Below are 14289 nucleotides of genomic sequence, written 5' to 3'. Positions count from 1 at the left end.
ATTGTACACTAAATTGCGATGATTTTGGTATATAACAAATTTTAAAACGATCAAAGCAACACAGAGAAAATATTATCACAAAATGATGCATGAATTGTAACGCGGACATAAAAATTTTTTTTCAAAAATTCACCATAAATTGAAATATTGTGCTAGAGACTTCCCGTTTGTTGAAAAATGAAGCTAATTGATTGAATATTACTAGACTGTAAGTGTTTTAGCTTACAATTGCAGTTTTCGACCATTTCGGTCGAGTTAAAGTTGACCGAAAATTGAATTTTTCTATTTATCGTGATTTATATGAAAATATTTCAAAACTGATAAAAGCTACAACCATGAGTTATTTTTTGTTGTATTGTAAATGAAATTGCACATTTTCATATATAAAACTTTATGTAACGAGTAATATAAAACGGTGCAAATATTACTACAACGAGACGAAAAGAATTTCTGAGATGTTCGGCGAGTTACGCACAGGCGTAAGGAAAATGTTTTTAAAAAATTCACCATAAATTGAAATATTGTGCTAGAGACTTCCAGTTTATTGCAAAATGAAGGTAAACAATTGAATATTACTAGAATGTAAGAGTTTTAGCTTACAATTGCGTTTTTTTACCATTTCGGTCGAGTTAAAGTTGACTGAAGGTTGAAATTTTGGCAGTTATCGTGATTTAGGTGAAAATATTTCAAAACTGATAAAAGCTACAACCATGAGCTAATTTCTGTTGTATTCTACATGAAATTGCACACATTTTCATATATAAAAGTTTATGTAACGACTAATGTAAAACGATGCAAGCATTACGACAACATGACGAAAGAATTTCTGAGATGTTCAGCCGAGTTATCAGCGCAAGAGCGTAAGGAAAAAACATTTTTTTCAGAAATTCACCATAAATCAAAATATTGTGATAGAGACTTCCAGTTTGTTGCAAAATGAAGGTACATGATTGAATATTACTAGAATGTAAGAGTTTTAGCTTATAATTGCGTTTTTACCATTTTGGTTGAGTTAAAGTTGACGAAGCTTGAAATTTTGGCAGTTATCGTGATTTATATGAAAATATTTCAAAACTGATAAAAGCTACAACCATGAGTTATTTTCTGTTGTATTCTACATGAAATTGCACACATTTCCATATATAAAACTTTATGTAACGACTAATATAAAACAGTGCAAACATTACGACAACGTGATTTAAAGAATTTCTGAAAGCGGACGTAAGGAAAAAGTTTTTCAAAAATTCACCATAAATCGGAATATTGTGCTAGAGACTTCCAATTGGTTGCAAAATGAAGGTAAATGATTGAATATTACTAGAATGTAAGAGTTTTAGCTTACAATTGCGTTTTTTGACCATTTGGTCGAGTCAAAGTTGACCGAAGGTTGAAATTTTGGCAGTTATCGTGATTTATATGAAAATATTTCAAAACTGATAAAAGCTACAACCATGGGTTTGTGTTTTGCTGTATTGTACATGAAATTGCGCACATTTTCATATATAAAACTTTATGTAACGGCTAATATAGAACAGTGCAAAAATTATGACAAAATGACGAAAGAATTTCTGAAATTTTCGGCCGAGTTACCAGCATGGGCGTAAGAAAAAGTTTTTTCAAAAATTCACAATAAATCAAAATATTGTGCTAGAGACTTCCAATTTGTTGCAAAATGAAGGTACATGATTGAATGTTACTAGAATGTAAGCGTTTTAGCTTACAATTGCGTTTTTCGACCATTTCGGTCGAGTCAAAGTTGACCAAAGGTTGAAATTTTTTGTAGTCGACATTTGCTACGTCCACTCAGCATTCAACAGACAATTTTAGTCGACGTTTGCTACGTCCAACAGGCGTTTAAGGGTTAATGGTGCCGTTAACTGTTTATCGGCGTTGATAGACTGCTTACCAATGCCAATAATCCACTTACCAACACTGAAAATCTGGTTAACGTCATTAGCCAAGCATCGTGAAACCGAAACACTGTTAGCTGACTGCCAGTAAGCTGGGATTGCCTATAGTAGCTGTTTTTGACAGAGTCCCATCTCCTCAACCCTTAATTGTTTAAGGCCATGAGCTAAGATGTCTCAAATGAGGAGATTAGAAAATCCTTAGCACTACCTTTGAAGTCTTCCCTCTAGGATCTTGCCCATACAGCCTTTTTTGCATGCAAGTTCCATGTAGAATTTCCCAAAGCCCTCTCAAGTTCTGCTTCAGTAGTGATCTGGCTCACATTCTAAGTGAAAAAAATTACACATGTAACCATAAGTGATGTTTTGAACTCCAAGTTCAAGTAGGCTGTGTGGACCCTCAGAAGGCCATGTGCAGTTTCTGAAGTGTCTGGCAAAGCTTCAAGAAGAGCCTTTGGTAGTGATGGTTCTCAGGGAAGGAGGATACTTTGTACCTTTTGTTATATTATTACCTCTATCAACTTCCTGTTATCCTTGTCTCCACATGCTTCACACAGAGAAGTTCTGAATTTGGAGGGGTAGATAGGACAGTTGTTATGCAACAAGGTCATCGAGCCATTTTTATTTTAGTCACCAAGATTTTACCATCATTTTTTCTTGTTCCCAAAACCTTTGGAGGGAGCTGGAGGCCAGTTTTGGGCATTTCCAGTCAACAAGTTTAATCATATTACTGTACTTCCTTTTCAATGAGTCATTCAGTTTGGTCCTGGCAGCCTTTTGGAAGGAAAAGGATGATTTCTGTCAACATGCAGGCCACATACTTCCACATCCTGGCACACCTTCAGTCAAAGAAAAGTATTCTCCTGTGTGTGGGAGTTTTTAGGAGGATGGAGTCATCTGCTCTGTATCAGAGTAGTCCTCTCATATTTGGATGACTGGTTCATTCTTACCAATTTGTTTCTGACGACCTTGAGGGTGAAGCTTTATATTTTATGTCTAACCTCTAACCTCAGAGCTGGGCATTTTGTGCAATGTTGACTAATTTATGCTTTTTGATCCAGTCACTTGTTTGTATAGGGATGAAGGTTAGCTCTCTCTTTGGGTTTTTTTCCAACAGAGAGATGGATAGACAATTTCCTACTACTTTTGAGAACTTTAATGGATTGGCCTGTAGACCTCAAGAACCTATACACTGTCCTCAGATGTCTCAGAAGCAGATTTGGGGGCCATTCCGAGAAACCTTTGATATCAGGGAGTTGGAAGGTAAACAACATACAGCTTTTGGTAGTTTGGAATGGTCTTACGCAAGCAGAACAATCTAGTCAGAGAAAATACGATCGCAGTTTTTTCCAACAATCCAACTTCTCGATTCTTATATAAGACGACAAGGAGACAGATCAAGAGGTTTATTCAGGCTAGCAAAGAAACGTCCTTCTCCTTCGGACAGAGTCCAGCAACATCATTCCTTTACCTCATTTTGTTCTAGGGAAAAACATTATTATTGAAGACCAACTCAGCAGAAAAGGCGAGGTCTTCGGCCAGGTTTGCCAGAAGTTGTGGAACCTTTGGGGTGATCTAAACACCAATCTGCTCACAACTGCCCAAAACACTGCTCTCCCAGTTTACTGCCCTCTATGCCAGGATCCTCAGGCATGGGCAGTTGATGCCTTCCTTCAAGAATGGTTGAATTTAAACCTTTATGCTTTTCCTCTGTTAGCTGTTTTGAGGAAATACTCAAGAAGTTGTGAGCTTTGCAGAACACAAGGATGATTTTCATAGCCCATTGGTAGCCCCAAAGGGAATGGTTCTTGTAACTTTTCTGGCGGTAAGTGTTCCTTGTCTTCTTCTGTTCAGGAAAGATCTTTTAAGGCAGTCTTATTTGAGAAGATCCCATCAAACCTGCACATGCATCATCTGACCACCTGGAGATTGTCAGTTGTTTGTTATGAGCAAAGGGCATTTCTAGAATGGCCAAGAAAGCAATCCTTAAGTCTAGAAGGCCCTCCACTGTTAGACTTGTCTCAATAACAGTGGTCAGTTTATTCACTAGATATCCTGATTTGAGTTCTGTCAGTATCTCAGGTATGCAAAGCAGTTTTCTGTCACAGCGATCAAAGGATACCGCTTTACATTGCATTCGGTTCTTCATCATGCTGACTGGAATATCGCCAATGATTTAAAGTTTGAAGAGGTCTTCAATCTTTTGTGCAGGAAATTCCAATCTTCCTATCATGGTTTATGATGAAATTTAGATGTAGTCCTTCAGATTTCAACATAACCTCAGTTTGAGCCTTTTGATACAGCATCGCGTAAGAGCTTTGTAGGCACCTTTCTTTTAGCTCTTGCTGAGGCAAAACGTATTAGTGAGCTTCAAGCCCTTTCTTGTGTGTGGGCTTTGTTATAGTGGCAACCTCTTTCTTTTCTTTCATTGCTTAGAGAAAAGATATAGAAGCGAAAGCCCTTCCAAGATTTGTAACAGTGCCTAATTTAACTGATTTGGTAAGTAATGAAGTGGCTATCTTATGTCCAGTTAGAAATTTTAAGGGTTTATATTAGTGAGCTTTAAGCCCTTTGTTGTATGTGGGCTTTGTTCTAGTGGCAACTTCTCTCTTTTCTTTCATTGCACTGAGAAAAGATATAGAAATGAAAGCCCCTCCCAGATTTGTAACTGCTTAAAACTGCTTTGATAGGCAATGAAGAAGTGGCTGTCTTATATCCAGTTAGAACTCTTAAGGGTTTACCTGGACAGACATAAACCATTAAGAGGAGGAGTCAAGTATTTATCTGTGGTGTAAGGAGACCAAACACTCCTATATCCAAGAATGCTTAAGTCAATTCATACAGAGTTGATTCCTGAGCTTTTACCATTTTTTAAAGTAATCCTCATGACTTCCGTACTGTAAGCATGTCTTTCATTTCCCTTAAAACCTATCACTAGAGAAGGTTGTCATGCAGCTCAGGGGAGATGCAACTGTTTTTTTACCTCATATTATTTAAGAAATGTTCAAATTTAGCACGAGGTGTAGAGCCCTTAGTCCTGTTGTTGCGGTGGGGACGCTTTCTCCTGAACCAAATGTGATAGTAACCTTGCTTTCTATCTTATCGTTAGTTGTTAGGAAATCCCGCTGTTGAATTTTGGGAGCATGAAGGTACACGTTGGTGTATAGGAGTAAACCTTCATATATGAGGGTGGTAGTTGTCTTTAGCTTTGGACTGTCAGTTATGGGCTTTCAACTCGGGGACACGAGTCACTAGTACTCTACGAGATAGAGTCCATTTTTCCCTGTAAGGATCCTCTAAGTCTTGCTACAAGGGCCTTACATCCTGTTGTTGTTCCAATGTGTGGCAACAGTACTTGCCAGTAAGGATCACACAACAGGCAGGAATGTTGAGAAGCTTTTTTCCCCCCCTCATTAAAAAGCTTTTAGTTCACTTGGCTGAACAATGTTTCTCTGGCTCTTCTAACCCACTATCCTCATTCAATGTGGTAGTCAGCTAACTTTAACAGTACAGTAGGTAAGATTCATTACAAATAATGAAAACTTTTATGATAAAATTAATTATTTGGATACTTACCCTACTGTTAAAGTGGACACCCATCCAGTGGTCATGAGGAATTATGACAAGAATGTAAACATTCCAGTGCCACCTGGTGGGGAACAGGTGATTGCAGAGACAGTCCTATCAGGTTAGCCAAGAATTATTTTGTTTTAATTTGAATGCTGGTCGCACCTTATGGCGTGAAGATATAAGCTAACTTTAACAGTAGGTAAGTATCCAAGTAATTTTATCATAAAAACTTTCATATTTTTTAGTTTTACATCTTACTGTTTTGTGTAATGTTTATCATGCAGTATATGGCTCTTTTAATATGTATTCAGTTTAATGAGTGTAAGAGGACTAAATACTCTTTACCATTTTTAATATTGCATTGATTACTTCTTGGTTTTGTACTTAACTCTTTATGCCCTTAAACTAGCATGAAATTTCATTGAATACATATGTTAAACCTAACCTTCAGAAGCACGATGCTGATGGATATGACTAGGTACTTTATGAAAGTCTGATCTGGAAGTTTATATATGGGTTAAATAAAAAAAACTCCTGAAAAAAATACTTTTTCTCAACTTTGTGCGTGCATCTTACTTCTGTTTGTTTCATTTGTTCAAGAAAGGCTTGCTCTGAGGTTTCCTTCCAAAAGAAAAGGTTTTCTTAGGTGTATAGTATAGATATAACTATTTTCATTGTCAGACACATTTATTTTGCAGTAATTATTTTGGAAGAAATTGCAATTAAGGATGAAGAATGAAAATAATTAAGAGGGGAGAATTTCTAACTTGCTGAAATATTGTAAACTGCATTTTTTCGTATGATACTAGTGTATTCTAGTGTCAGAATGAATACATGAAGAGAAATAGAGAGATTGTAAGATGTTAGTCTTTTTTTTTCTTCCTGATAACTGATGTACTAGTGTTTGTACTAAAGATGGACGTGTTTAATTGTGATTTGAGACCAAAATCATCAGAATCAGAGGTAGCCAATTTATCCAGGATCTCACTGCAGTTATTCTTACTGCTCTCTTGATTCTGATTAGTCTCACAGTCCAGTTAGTCTCACAGTCCAGTATGTTACCAAGGTAATAGAAATGATCTATCCAAGATCTCTATAAACATAACCCTTCTCTGTCTCTTCACTTGATTATGTCAGTCAGGTATTGAAAAACCTGAATGCCATTGAAACTGTAATCCTGAGCATTTTTAAAATTTGATATGCTGTATGTTGTTACATTCATCTCAGTGCAGTACCACCATAACTTCTCCCTTGGTTCCTTTCTGGTTCCCATGAGGAAAATCTTTTCCTTGGCTGATAGTAGCAGTAGGTTATCTACGTACAGTAACTTCCATGGGTTTCCCTCTCTACTCCTTTTTTGCTTCCTATGTTACTATGATGGACAAGAGCTAACTTTATCTCAAATCTCTATGGCATAATTGTCTTTGCCTTCACTCTAGATCTTGTGTTATGGTGCTGTACCATCTCTTAACAATTTTGGTACCCTTTTTTACATAATAACAATCTGTTGTTTGTAAATGCACTTTATCAAATGGCTTTTCTAGATCTACATGTATATAATATATTCATTTTGATTGGTACTACTGTAGTTGCCTCATTGTAAATATCGCTTCTGTGACTAATTTTCTTGGCATAAAACCAAAGTGTCAGTTTTTATTTTTAAAAGTTTTTTCCCACCATTTTGCTGTAACTTCTTACAGACTTTCACAGCATGTTGCAGTAATCTTAATTCAACTGCATCACTTGTTTTTTGCACATCACAATTGTATACTCTTTCCATTCTTCTCAACTCATCTTTTCAATGTTCTTGTACACTGTAAGCAGCTCTTTAATGGAGAGCTTAGAGTGGTTTTATCTAACAGTGCAGTATAAATTTCAATTTCGTTTCAGGTCCAATGGTGTGATTGGGACACAAGTATTAGTGATGTACCTGTGTCCTCCCTGGAACCAGTTGAACCAGTACCTTTTGATGTGTCGAAGATGACTGGCATCACAGCTCAAGTTATCACACAGATTATGCGGTTAGCAGGACTAACTCAGGAGGTTTGTTTGTGAAAGGGGTCATACATTTTATTTGTTTAGTATGAGATTGATAAGCTCCATAAACACCTTAAGATAGTTTTGTAGTTTTGAAAAGGAATGAATAGAAACCAGTAAGTGCTATAGATTGATGTAATGAATTTGGTAATTATGAATGTAATGAGTTCTACTTAAATAGATAGAATAATGTTCAGTACTTAAAGTTGGTTATAAAAAAAAGAACAGTTTTCAGATATATATAGTTAGATTATTTTTATATTTTCATTACTTGTGACAGTCAGTTTGGATTCGCCATGTTTGTTTGTTTTTTGTTGTTTGGATCTGTCCACAAGAGGTCTCCAAAAATTATTGAAATTTTCTGAAAGGATGAGCTCTGGTTCAAGAAAGAGGTAACTTGATTTAAAGGTGTATGCAGATCTGGATGAAGGTTCAGGCTTATTATTTTTTTTAATTCTATGAATCTTACCTAACATTCGTATAGCTATGTGTTTTCAAGCTGCATTGTATTGTTCAACAGTTGAGAAAAAAAAAGAAATAAAGGGTTGCACCCAGCTGTTTTCACTTCTGTTTACCTTCCCTCTTGTAGGTAATGATATAGTGACTCTGTTCTCCTTGTCTCAGTTAGTATTCTGTCTCCAGTTTCTTTACACACCAGTTTGAGAACTCTGGCTTTTTGGAAAAGATTTGGATATTTTTTCATGTGCAAAGCTAGATGGTTGGTGTTGGCCTCTTCTTTTTTTTTTTTTCTTTTTGTCTAGAATGTCTTAAGGTAATTTCTGAAGCTAGATATTGCTATAATGATCAGTGTTTGTCTTGGACTGAGCATGACAGTCACATGAAATGCTCAGCATACATAGGTAAAGTTTGTTATTTGGAAAATAGCTGTGCTGAGCTTAGCACTTGATGTATTAATGATATGACAGCATATATTAAGCATAGGAATATGAGAGAAGTAGATAGGAACAAAAATTAATGATAGAGGATGGTCCTGATGGGGAACAGGTAGTCAGTGAGTGTTCCTGATGGGAACACCAGACCAACCCTACACACTGGTGTGTACATCCAATTCTCCTACCCTTTTTCTCTCCATCCTTACCCTTTCTCTCATACTGTTCACCCTAAAATGCAATAATAATTCAGTTCCTTATGGCGTCCATAGCTGAATTAGTAAAATGTAAAAAATAATTAGGCTTATGACACCAACTGTCATATATTCCTAGAACCTGAGAAAGGGTATGCCTGCACCCCTCTCTATAAAGGGGCCCTGTGTTTGTTCAGAGGACGGCTGGAAAATGCTGTAATGCTTCTCCTCTCATTTCTTCTTCCTTAAGCTCTTTGTCTTTTACTCCTCTGTCTCCTCACCCTTTTCTGACTCTTCTCAATTGTTATTTGCAGGGAAGATAGGAAGAAGCCATGGGAATCTTTTCCCCATGAGAATTCCAGATCCTCTGGAAGTTGGACAGATGATGCAAGTTACAAGCATGCTCATGAATATTCACCTGTTTGGGCTTCCAAATGTAGGAAGGTCAACCTGTTTCTCTCCTGCTATCCTGTCTATGTCTGATGTGTTACCAGCTCACTGGTACCAGTTACCATGTAGTGTGTCAATCATCAGACCCCTGTACCCAGGTACGTTGCATTTGCATCCCTACTGGTCAGGTGGGATCTGTTTGCAAAAGGTGGGGGCACAGATCATCTAGATATGGCTGTCTGGCATCTATTACCAGTTCTGGCTGGGCCAATTCTGTAGCTGATTCTTTTGTGGTAAATGAGATCAATTGTTCTTGGTGTTCCTGACCTTCAGATCAGGGAACTCATCCATTTCTTGGAGATTGGTTTGCTATCCTCTCATTCTTACAAACCTTTCCCAGTTTGGCCTGGTGCAGCTGCCCTTTAACTCTGGTGGACGGGCCATCTCTTTCAGGTGTGAAACCTGTAGGTTTAGAGGTCCCTTCTCTGTTGGAACCAAATCAGGTAGAGTTGTATAGAAATTCCTTGAAGTCACCAAGTTCATTTGTCAGTGTAATATCCTCAAGGAGGCTCTCATGGTAACCCCAATTTATGCAGTCTGTTTGGTTGGTCAGTTTTTTGTGTTTGCTTTAAGAGACTTTGCCATCTCTTTGGATGACATGTTCCCCTTTTGTTGGGTGCTGGATTGAGTAAATTCTCTGGTCTCTAAACTTGAAAAATATCTCTCTTCAGCAGGTCCTCAAAACATTTGCCTCCTCCATTGGTGCATCAGATGAAGCACAATGTATGGGAGGACTCAGAATCCATAGGACTTATCAGCCTTCTCTTTCTCTGAAGCCATAGTCATGAAGTTGGTTGCCTTGACCGCTCTCCATTTAACCTTGTGGCTCAGTGTATTTGCAGACAGCTCTGTCTGGTTTCTCCTTGGAGCACATGACAAAGTTTTGGAGACTGTTGGTGTTAGGGGGAAGTACACTTAGACCAGAGGAACAATCTTGTTTTGAAGAGGTTTGTTACTTTTCTAGCCTCCTCTCCAGCTGTGGAATAGGTTGCTGCTGAATTCTCCTTCAATCGTTTTGAAGAACAGGGTTGAGACCCTAGGGGAGAAAAAGAAGACTTGACACTCGGGACTTCTTAATCCATTGTGTGGTGTACTTAAAGAGGCCTTTGTTAGTTTTTGAGTGTTATTATAGCCAAGCCTGTATGGGTGGCTCTGCTGTGGACACAGGGGTAGGGACAAAGCAAATCCTTCTCCAAACCCCAGTTAGGAGGTCAATAATATCTTGTCTTGGCCAGAAAGGGAAGAGAATGTTGTGGATGACAGTCCTCCTCTCCCACTGCAATTAGTTGCAGGATGCTTGTTATTTCCTTTGGCAACATGTTAGTGGTTGGCTGGAGCTCATCTTACAGGATGGTCATTGACTACCTTTCAATGATGGCTGCCCACTCCTAACTTTTCAGTTGATCCATTTCCTTGCATACCTTTGAGGATTGCCCTTATTTCAGGCTCTGTCAGTTGAGGTAAGATCCATTTTGGAAAAACAACTCGTGGAAATCAGATGACTACTCCTCAGCCTTCTATAGGGAACTTTTTCTGGTGAGAAGCTCAACTGGAGGTTGGGTACTTAGTCTGCTGAACAGGTGCCTTCGTGATTTTTGCAGGGAAAGGGGTGCATATTTTCAGACACTTGGTCATCAGAACTCCAGGAAATACCTCTTCTTCATCAGTGAAAGGACTGAATTTCAGTTCAAGGTGCTATGCTTCAGACTGTTCATGGTCTCTCTGGAGTTCAATTGGTATTCATGTTGGTGTTGGTTTGGGCCAGTCGAGGGTGATTCACTTGTTACGATATCATGACAACTGGGTGGTCTTGGTGTCATTGAAAGTGCAGTTACTTAAGGGTCAGTATTTTCTTCTCACTTTTGGTCACGGTCTATGGATCATAGTGAACTGGGATAAACCGGATCTCCAGCTGAAACATTAGATGAAGTACTTGGGTATGGTGATAGATATGGGATCAGCTAAAGATTTTCATGTTAGCTCTCAAATCAGCTTGCTCAGGGAGTTCATGGTGCTATCCTTGTCCTGACAGGAATCACCAGCTCGGTTTTGATGAATCAGTCACCTGCTGGGTGCTTGAAGTAGCAGGGCTTCCCATTTCAGACACACCCCTCCCCATAACCTTTGCCCTATAGCCAGGAGGTGGGGACGGTCTGGGTGACATGACCATCAGAGTAGGAGTTCTGTTGAACTCTCTTCCTTTGGAGATTATATTTTCTTGGACACATCTAGGAATGGCACACACTTGGAGGACTTAGCCAATTAGGGAGTGTGGACTGTATTGTAGACAGACGAAATCTTTACATTAATATTCATGAAATTTGGGTAGCAGTGTTCGTATAGCAAGCATTCCAAGACAGGGTGAAGGTTTACTCAATGATGTTGATGAGTGAAAACACCAAAGTGGTGTCATACCTCAGCAAGCATGAATAAAAGTCTCCCTTTCCCCTTTGTGAGTTGGCATACGAGATGCATGAATGGGCAGACTACCAAACCATCAGACTGTCAGCCAGGTATACCCTGGGCAGGAGGGTTATGGTGGTGGATTTACTATCACAGGGGTCAAGTAGTAAGGACTGAGCAGTCGCTACATCTTCACGTGGGGAAAAGGCTCTGAGCTTTGGTAACACTGGTTATCAACCTGTTTGGCACTTGATCACCAGTTCCAGATCCCAGGACTATGATGGAGAATACCTTTCAGTATTCCTGGGACCACATAGTTGTATAGACCTCCAAGTTATTTGCCCTGACTTGCCAGTGATCAGTGTTGTACTGATCACTCCCAGTCTCAGAATGACCCTTGTGGCTCTGTTTTGGTCCTGTTGGGAGAAGTTTCCTTATCATCTGGGCTATCTTGATTCAGGCATGAAGAGAACCCCTCTGTGGCCCTCTCTTCTTCTTCACCCCTGCCAGTTAAGGTTGCACCAGTCTGGGGGGGGGGGCATTTTCCTTCATGGCTGGAGTCTGCCCAGTGTACCCTGCAGGAGAGAGCATTTTCTGGCAGGACTGTGAGAGAGATGCGTAGAACAGTCAGAAAGTCCTTGGCAGTAGTATAAGGGGGGAAGTGGGCCGTCTCTGATTGATATTGCAGGCGGCTATCCCTCTATTTAGAAAGACTTTGACAAGTTATTTAGATAAACTTCAGAAAAACAGATAGAGGAGAGTGGCTGCTAAAGCTGAAGCTAAAAGTCCAGTTAGTCAGGGTTCTCCTGTTTTGCATGCCCTTTCAACTTCTGTAACTGCATTTCCCTATCACCAGTCTTCTGACTTTACCTGTAACTCCGTTACTCAACTTGCAAACTTCCGAACCTGATGCCATTGCCTGTCTGGAATCCAGAATAGACCAGAAATTTGGTCTGTTAGTTAACACAGTAGCTCAAATAGGGGTTTCAGTGAGGGGCCTTATGGATAAGTTTAGTGCCAGTGATCACGGTGCAAGTGTTGTGTCAGTGGAGGAGATGGCTACTTGTCCCACCGACGCTCCTAGATGAAGGTCCCTGTCTAACTCACCTAAACCTGGGAGGAGGCAAACCATAAGTCCAAGGGAGGTTGGTGGGGTTTGCTTATGGGTAGTCGCCCCCTCAACCGAGCTTGTTGTACAAGGATCCCAGGACCCTGTGGACAGCCACTGGAAAGGTGTCCATATTGGAGTTCATGGCCTTTCATCGAGTGATTTGGATTCAGGATCTGACAAATCCAAGTGTAATGCAAGTAAGAAGCGCAGTTGGTGCTTTAAGAGTGCATCTAGGCCATTGGAAAGGCCAATATCTGCGGCTGAGTGCGAATTTCTGATCCTGTGCAAGCGGACCAGAGATTTGGAACAGTCCCAAACCATCATGTAGTTTTTGGGACGATCCAACTAATGTGTCGCCCACAGTGTCAGTGTTTGACAAATCCGTGCATCAGTATCCGAGTGTCCAAGGCAATCCCAGGGATCCGTGTCTGCAGTGTGTTCCGAGTGCCCAGAAGGATCCAAGCATGTATTGGGATCCAAGGGATCCAGTCTGGTGTGATTTGTGGGATCCAAGTATTTAGTGGGATCTGAGGGATCCAGGTATATTGTTAGATCTGAGGGATCCAAGCAGCCAATGGGATCCAAGGGATCCAATTGTCCAGTGGGATCCGAGGGATCCAGTCATTAAGTGGGATCTGTGGGATCTAAGGGATCCAAGCACACAGTGTGATCTAAAGGGTCCAAAGTGCCTGTGGGATCGGATAAGCTTGTAGTTCATGCATGGTCGTCAGTGTGCGCTCACTCCTCTTCCGAGCTGGCGCCAACCTCTACCAGACATCAGGCGCCACACTCCACTCCTCATTCAGTTTAGGATCCTTCTCTGGAACCGATTCAACGACGCTTAGACAGCATCTTAGATCTGTTAAGTAAACCAACAGTGCCTCGCGAACCTGTGGATCTGGTTCTTTCACCCACCGAAAAAGAAGACATCGAACAGGATCAGCCTTCTTCAGCCTACACTTCTCTTCTGAAGTACTTCTTGTTTTGCTTACCAAATTTCTTTTCACCAGCGACTCTGTCCTCGCTAAGTTCGGCATTTGTGACGAGACAGCCTACGGAAGCTTCTAGGCTGCCCAAAATGGTACTATCTTTGTCGTTGAAGAAAGCCCTGTCAGGCATTGAGGGTTGGCTGACAGACAAGAGTGATCTGGGCAAGGTGATATTTTGCGCCCCTCCTTCACGTTTGTCTAAGAGGAGGTATTTGTCTTAGGTTACCGGGGAAGCTCCTTCTTTGGGAGTTTCTGCCAACTCCAAAGGGGACTTCTCCAGCTTGATTGACTCGTCACAGAGATCTGCATTCTCTTCATCCAAGATTGTATTCACGACATCGGAACTCGACCAGTTGATGAAGGACATCTTCAAGGTCTTTGAGATCTTAAGTTTTTTAGATTAGACTGTCAGCGCCTTACTGAAGAAGATAGAGGACTGTGCCACTCTCCAAGATAACTTCGCTACAGACTGGCTGGGAGTCCTCTCATGCGCAGCTAAGGCAATCGGGGATGGACCCCAGGAGCTGGTGGCCTTATTTGTGGTGGGAGTGCTTAAGAAGTGAGAACAGTGGTGTTCATTCACTTCAAAAGAGGTCACCCCTTCCCAGAGATCCGCACTTCTTTTTGCTCCTTTGGATGAACACAGTAGAGCATATTGCAATGGAGTTGCAAAAGAAGTCTACTCAAGACTTACTGGCTCAGTCTGCCAAACATCCAAAAGAGTCAGGACATGCTTCC

General features: G+C 40.2%; 1 protein-coding gene across 1 annotated transcript in view; it reads left to right on the top strand.

Annotated features, from left to right (window-relative positions):
• LOC136831091 (probable E3 ubiquitin-protein ligase HERC1) overlaps nucleotides 1–14289 on the top strand; it is an 801341-nt gene that overhangs the window by 425896 nt on the left and 361156 nt on the right. Inside the window, exon 36 of the mRNA XM_067091041.1 lies at nucleotides 7368–7520. Coding sequence (XP_066947142.1) covers nucleotides 7368–7520 — 153 coding nt within the window. The remainder of the gene's footprint in view (nucleotides 1–7367; nucleotides 7521–14289) is intronic.

The sequence above is a fragment of the Macrobrachium rosenbergii genome, chromosome 48 (genome assembly GCF_040412425.1).
Source record: "Macrobrachium rosenbergii isolate ZJJX-2024 chromosome 48, ASM4041242v1, whole genome shotgun sequence".
Lineage (NCBI taxonomy): Eukaryota > Metazoa > Arthropoda > Malacostraca > Decapoda > Palaemonidae > Macrobrachium > Macrobrachium rosenbergii.
The sequence above is the reverse complement of the archived record's forward strand: the minus strand, read 5'-3'. Positions and strand labels throughout refer to the sequence as shown.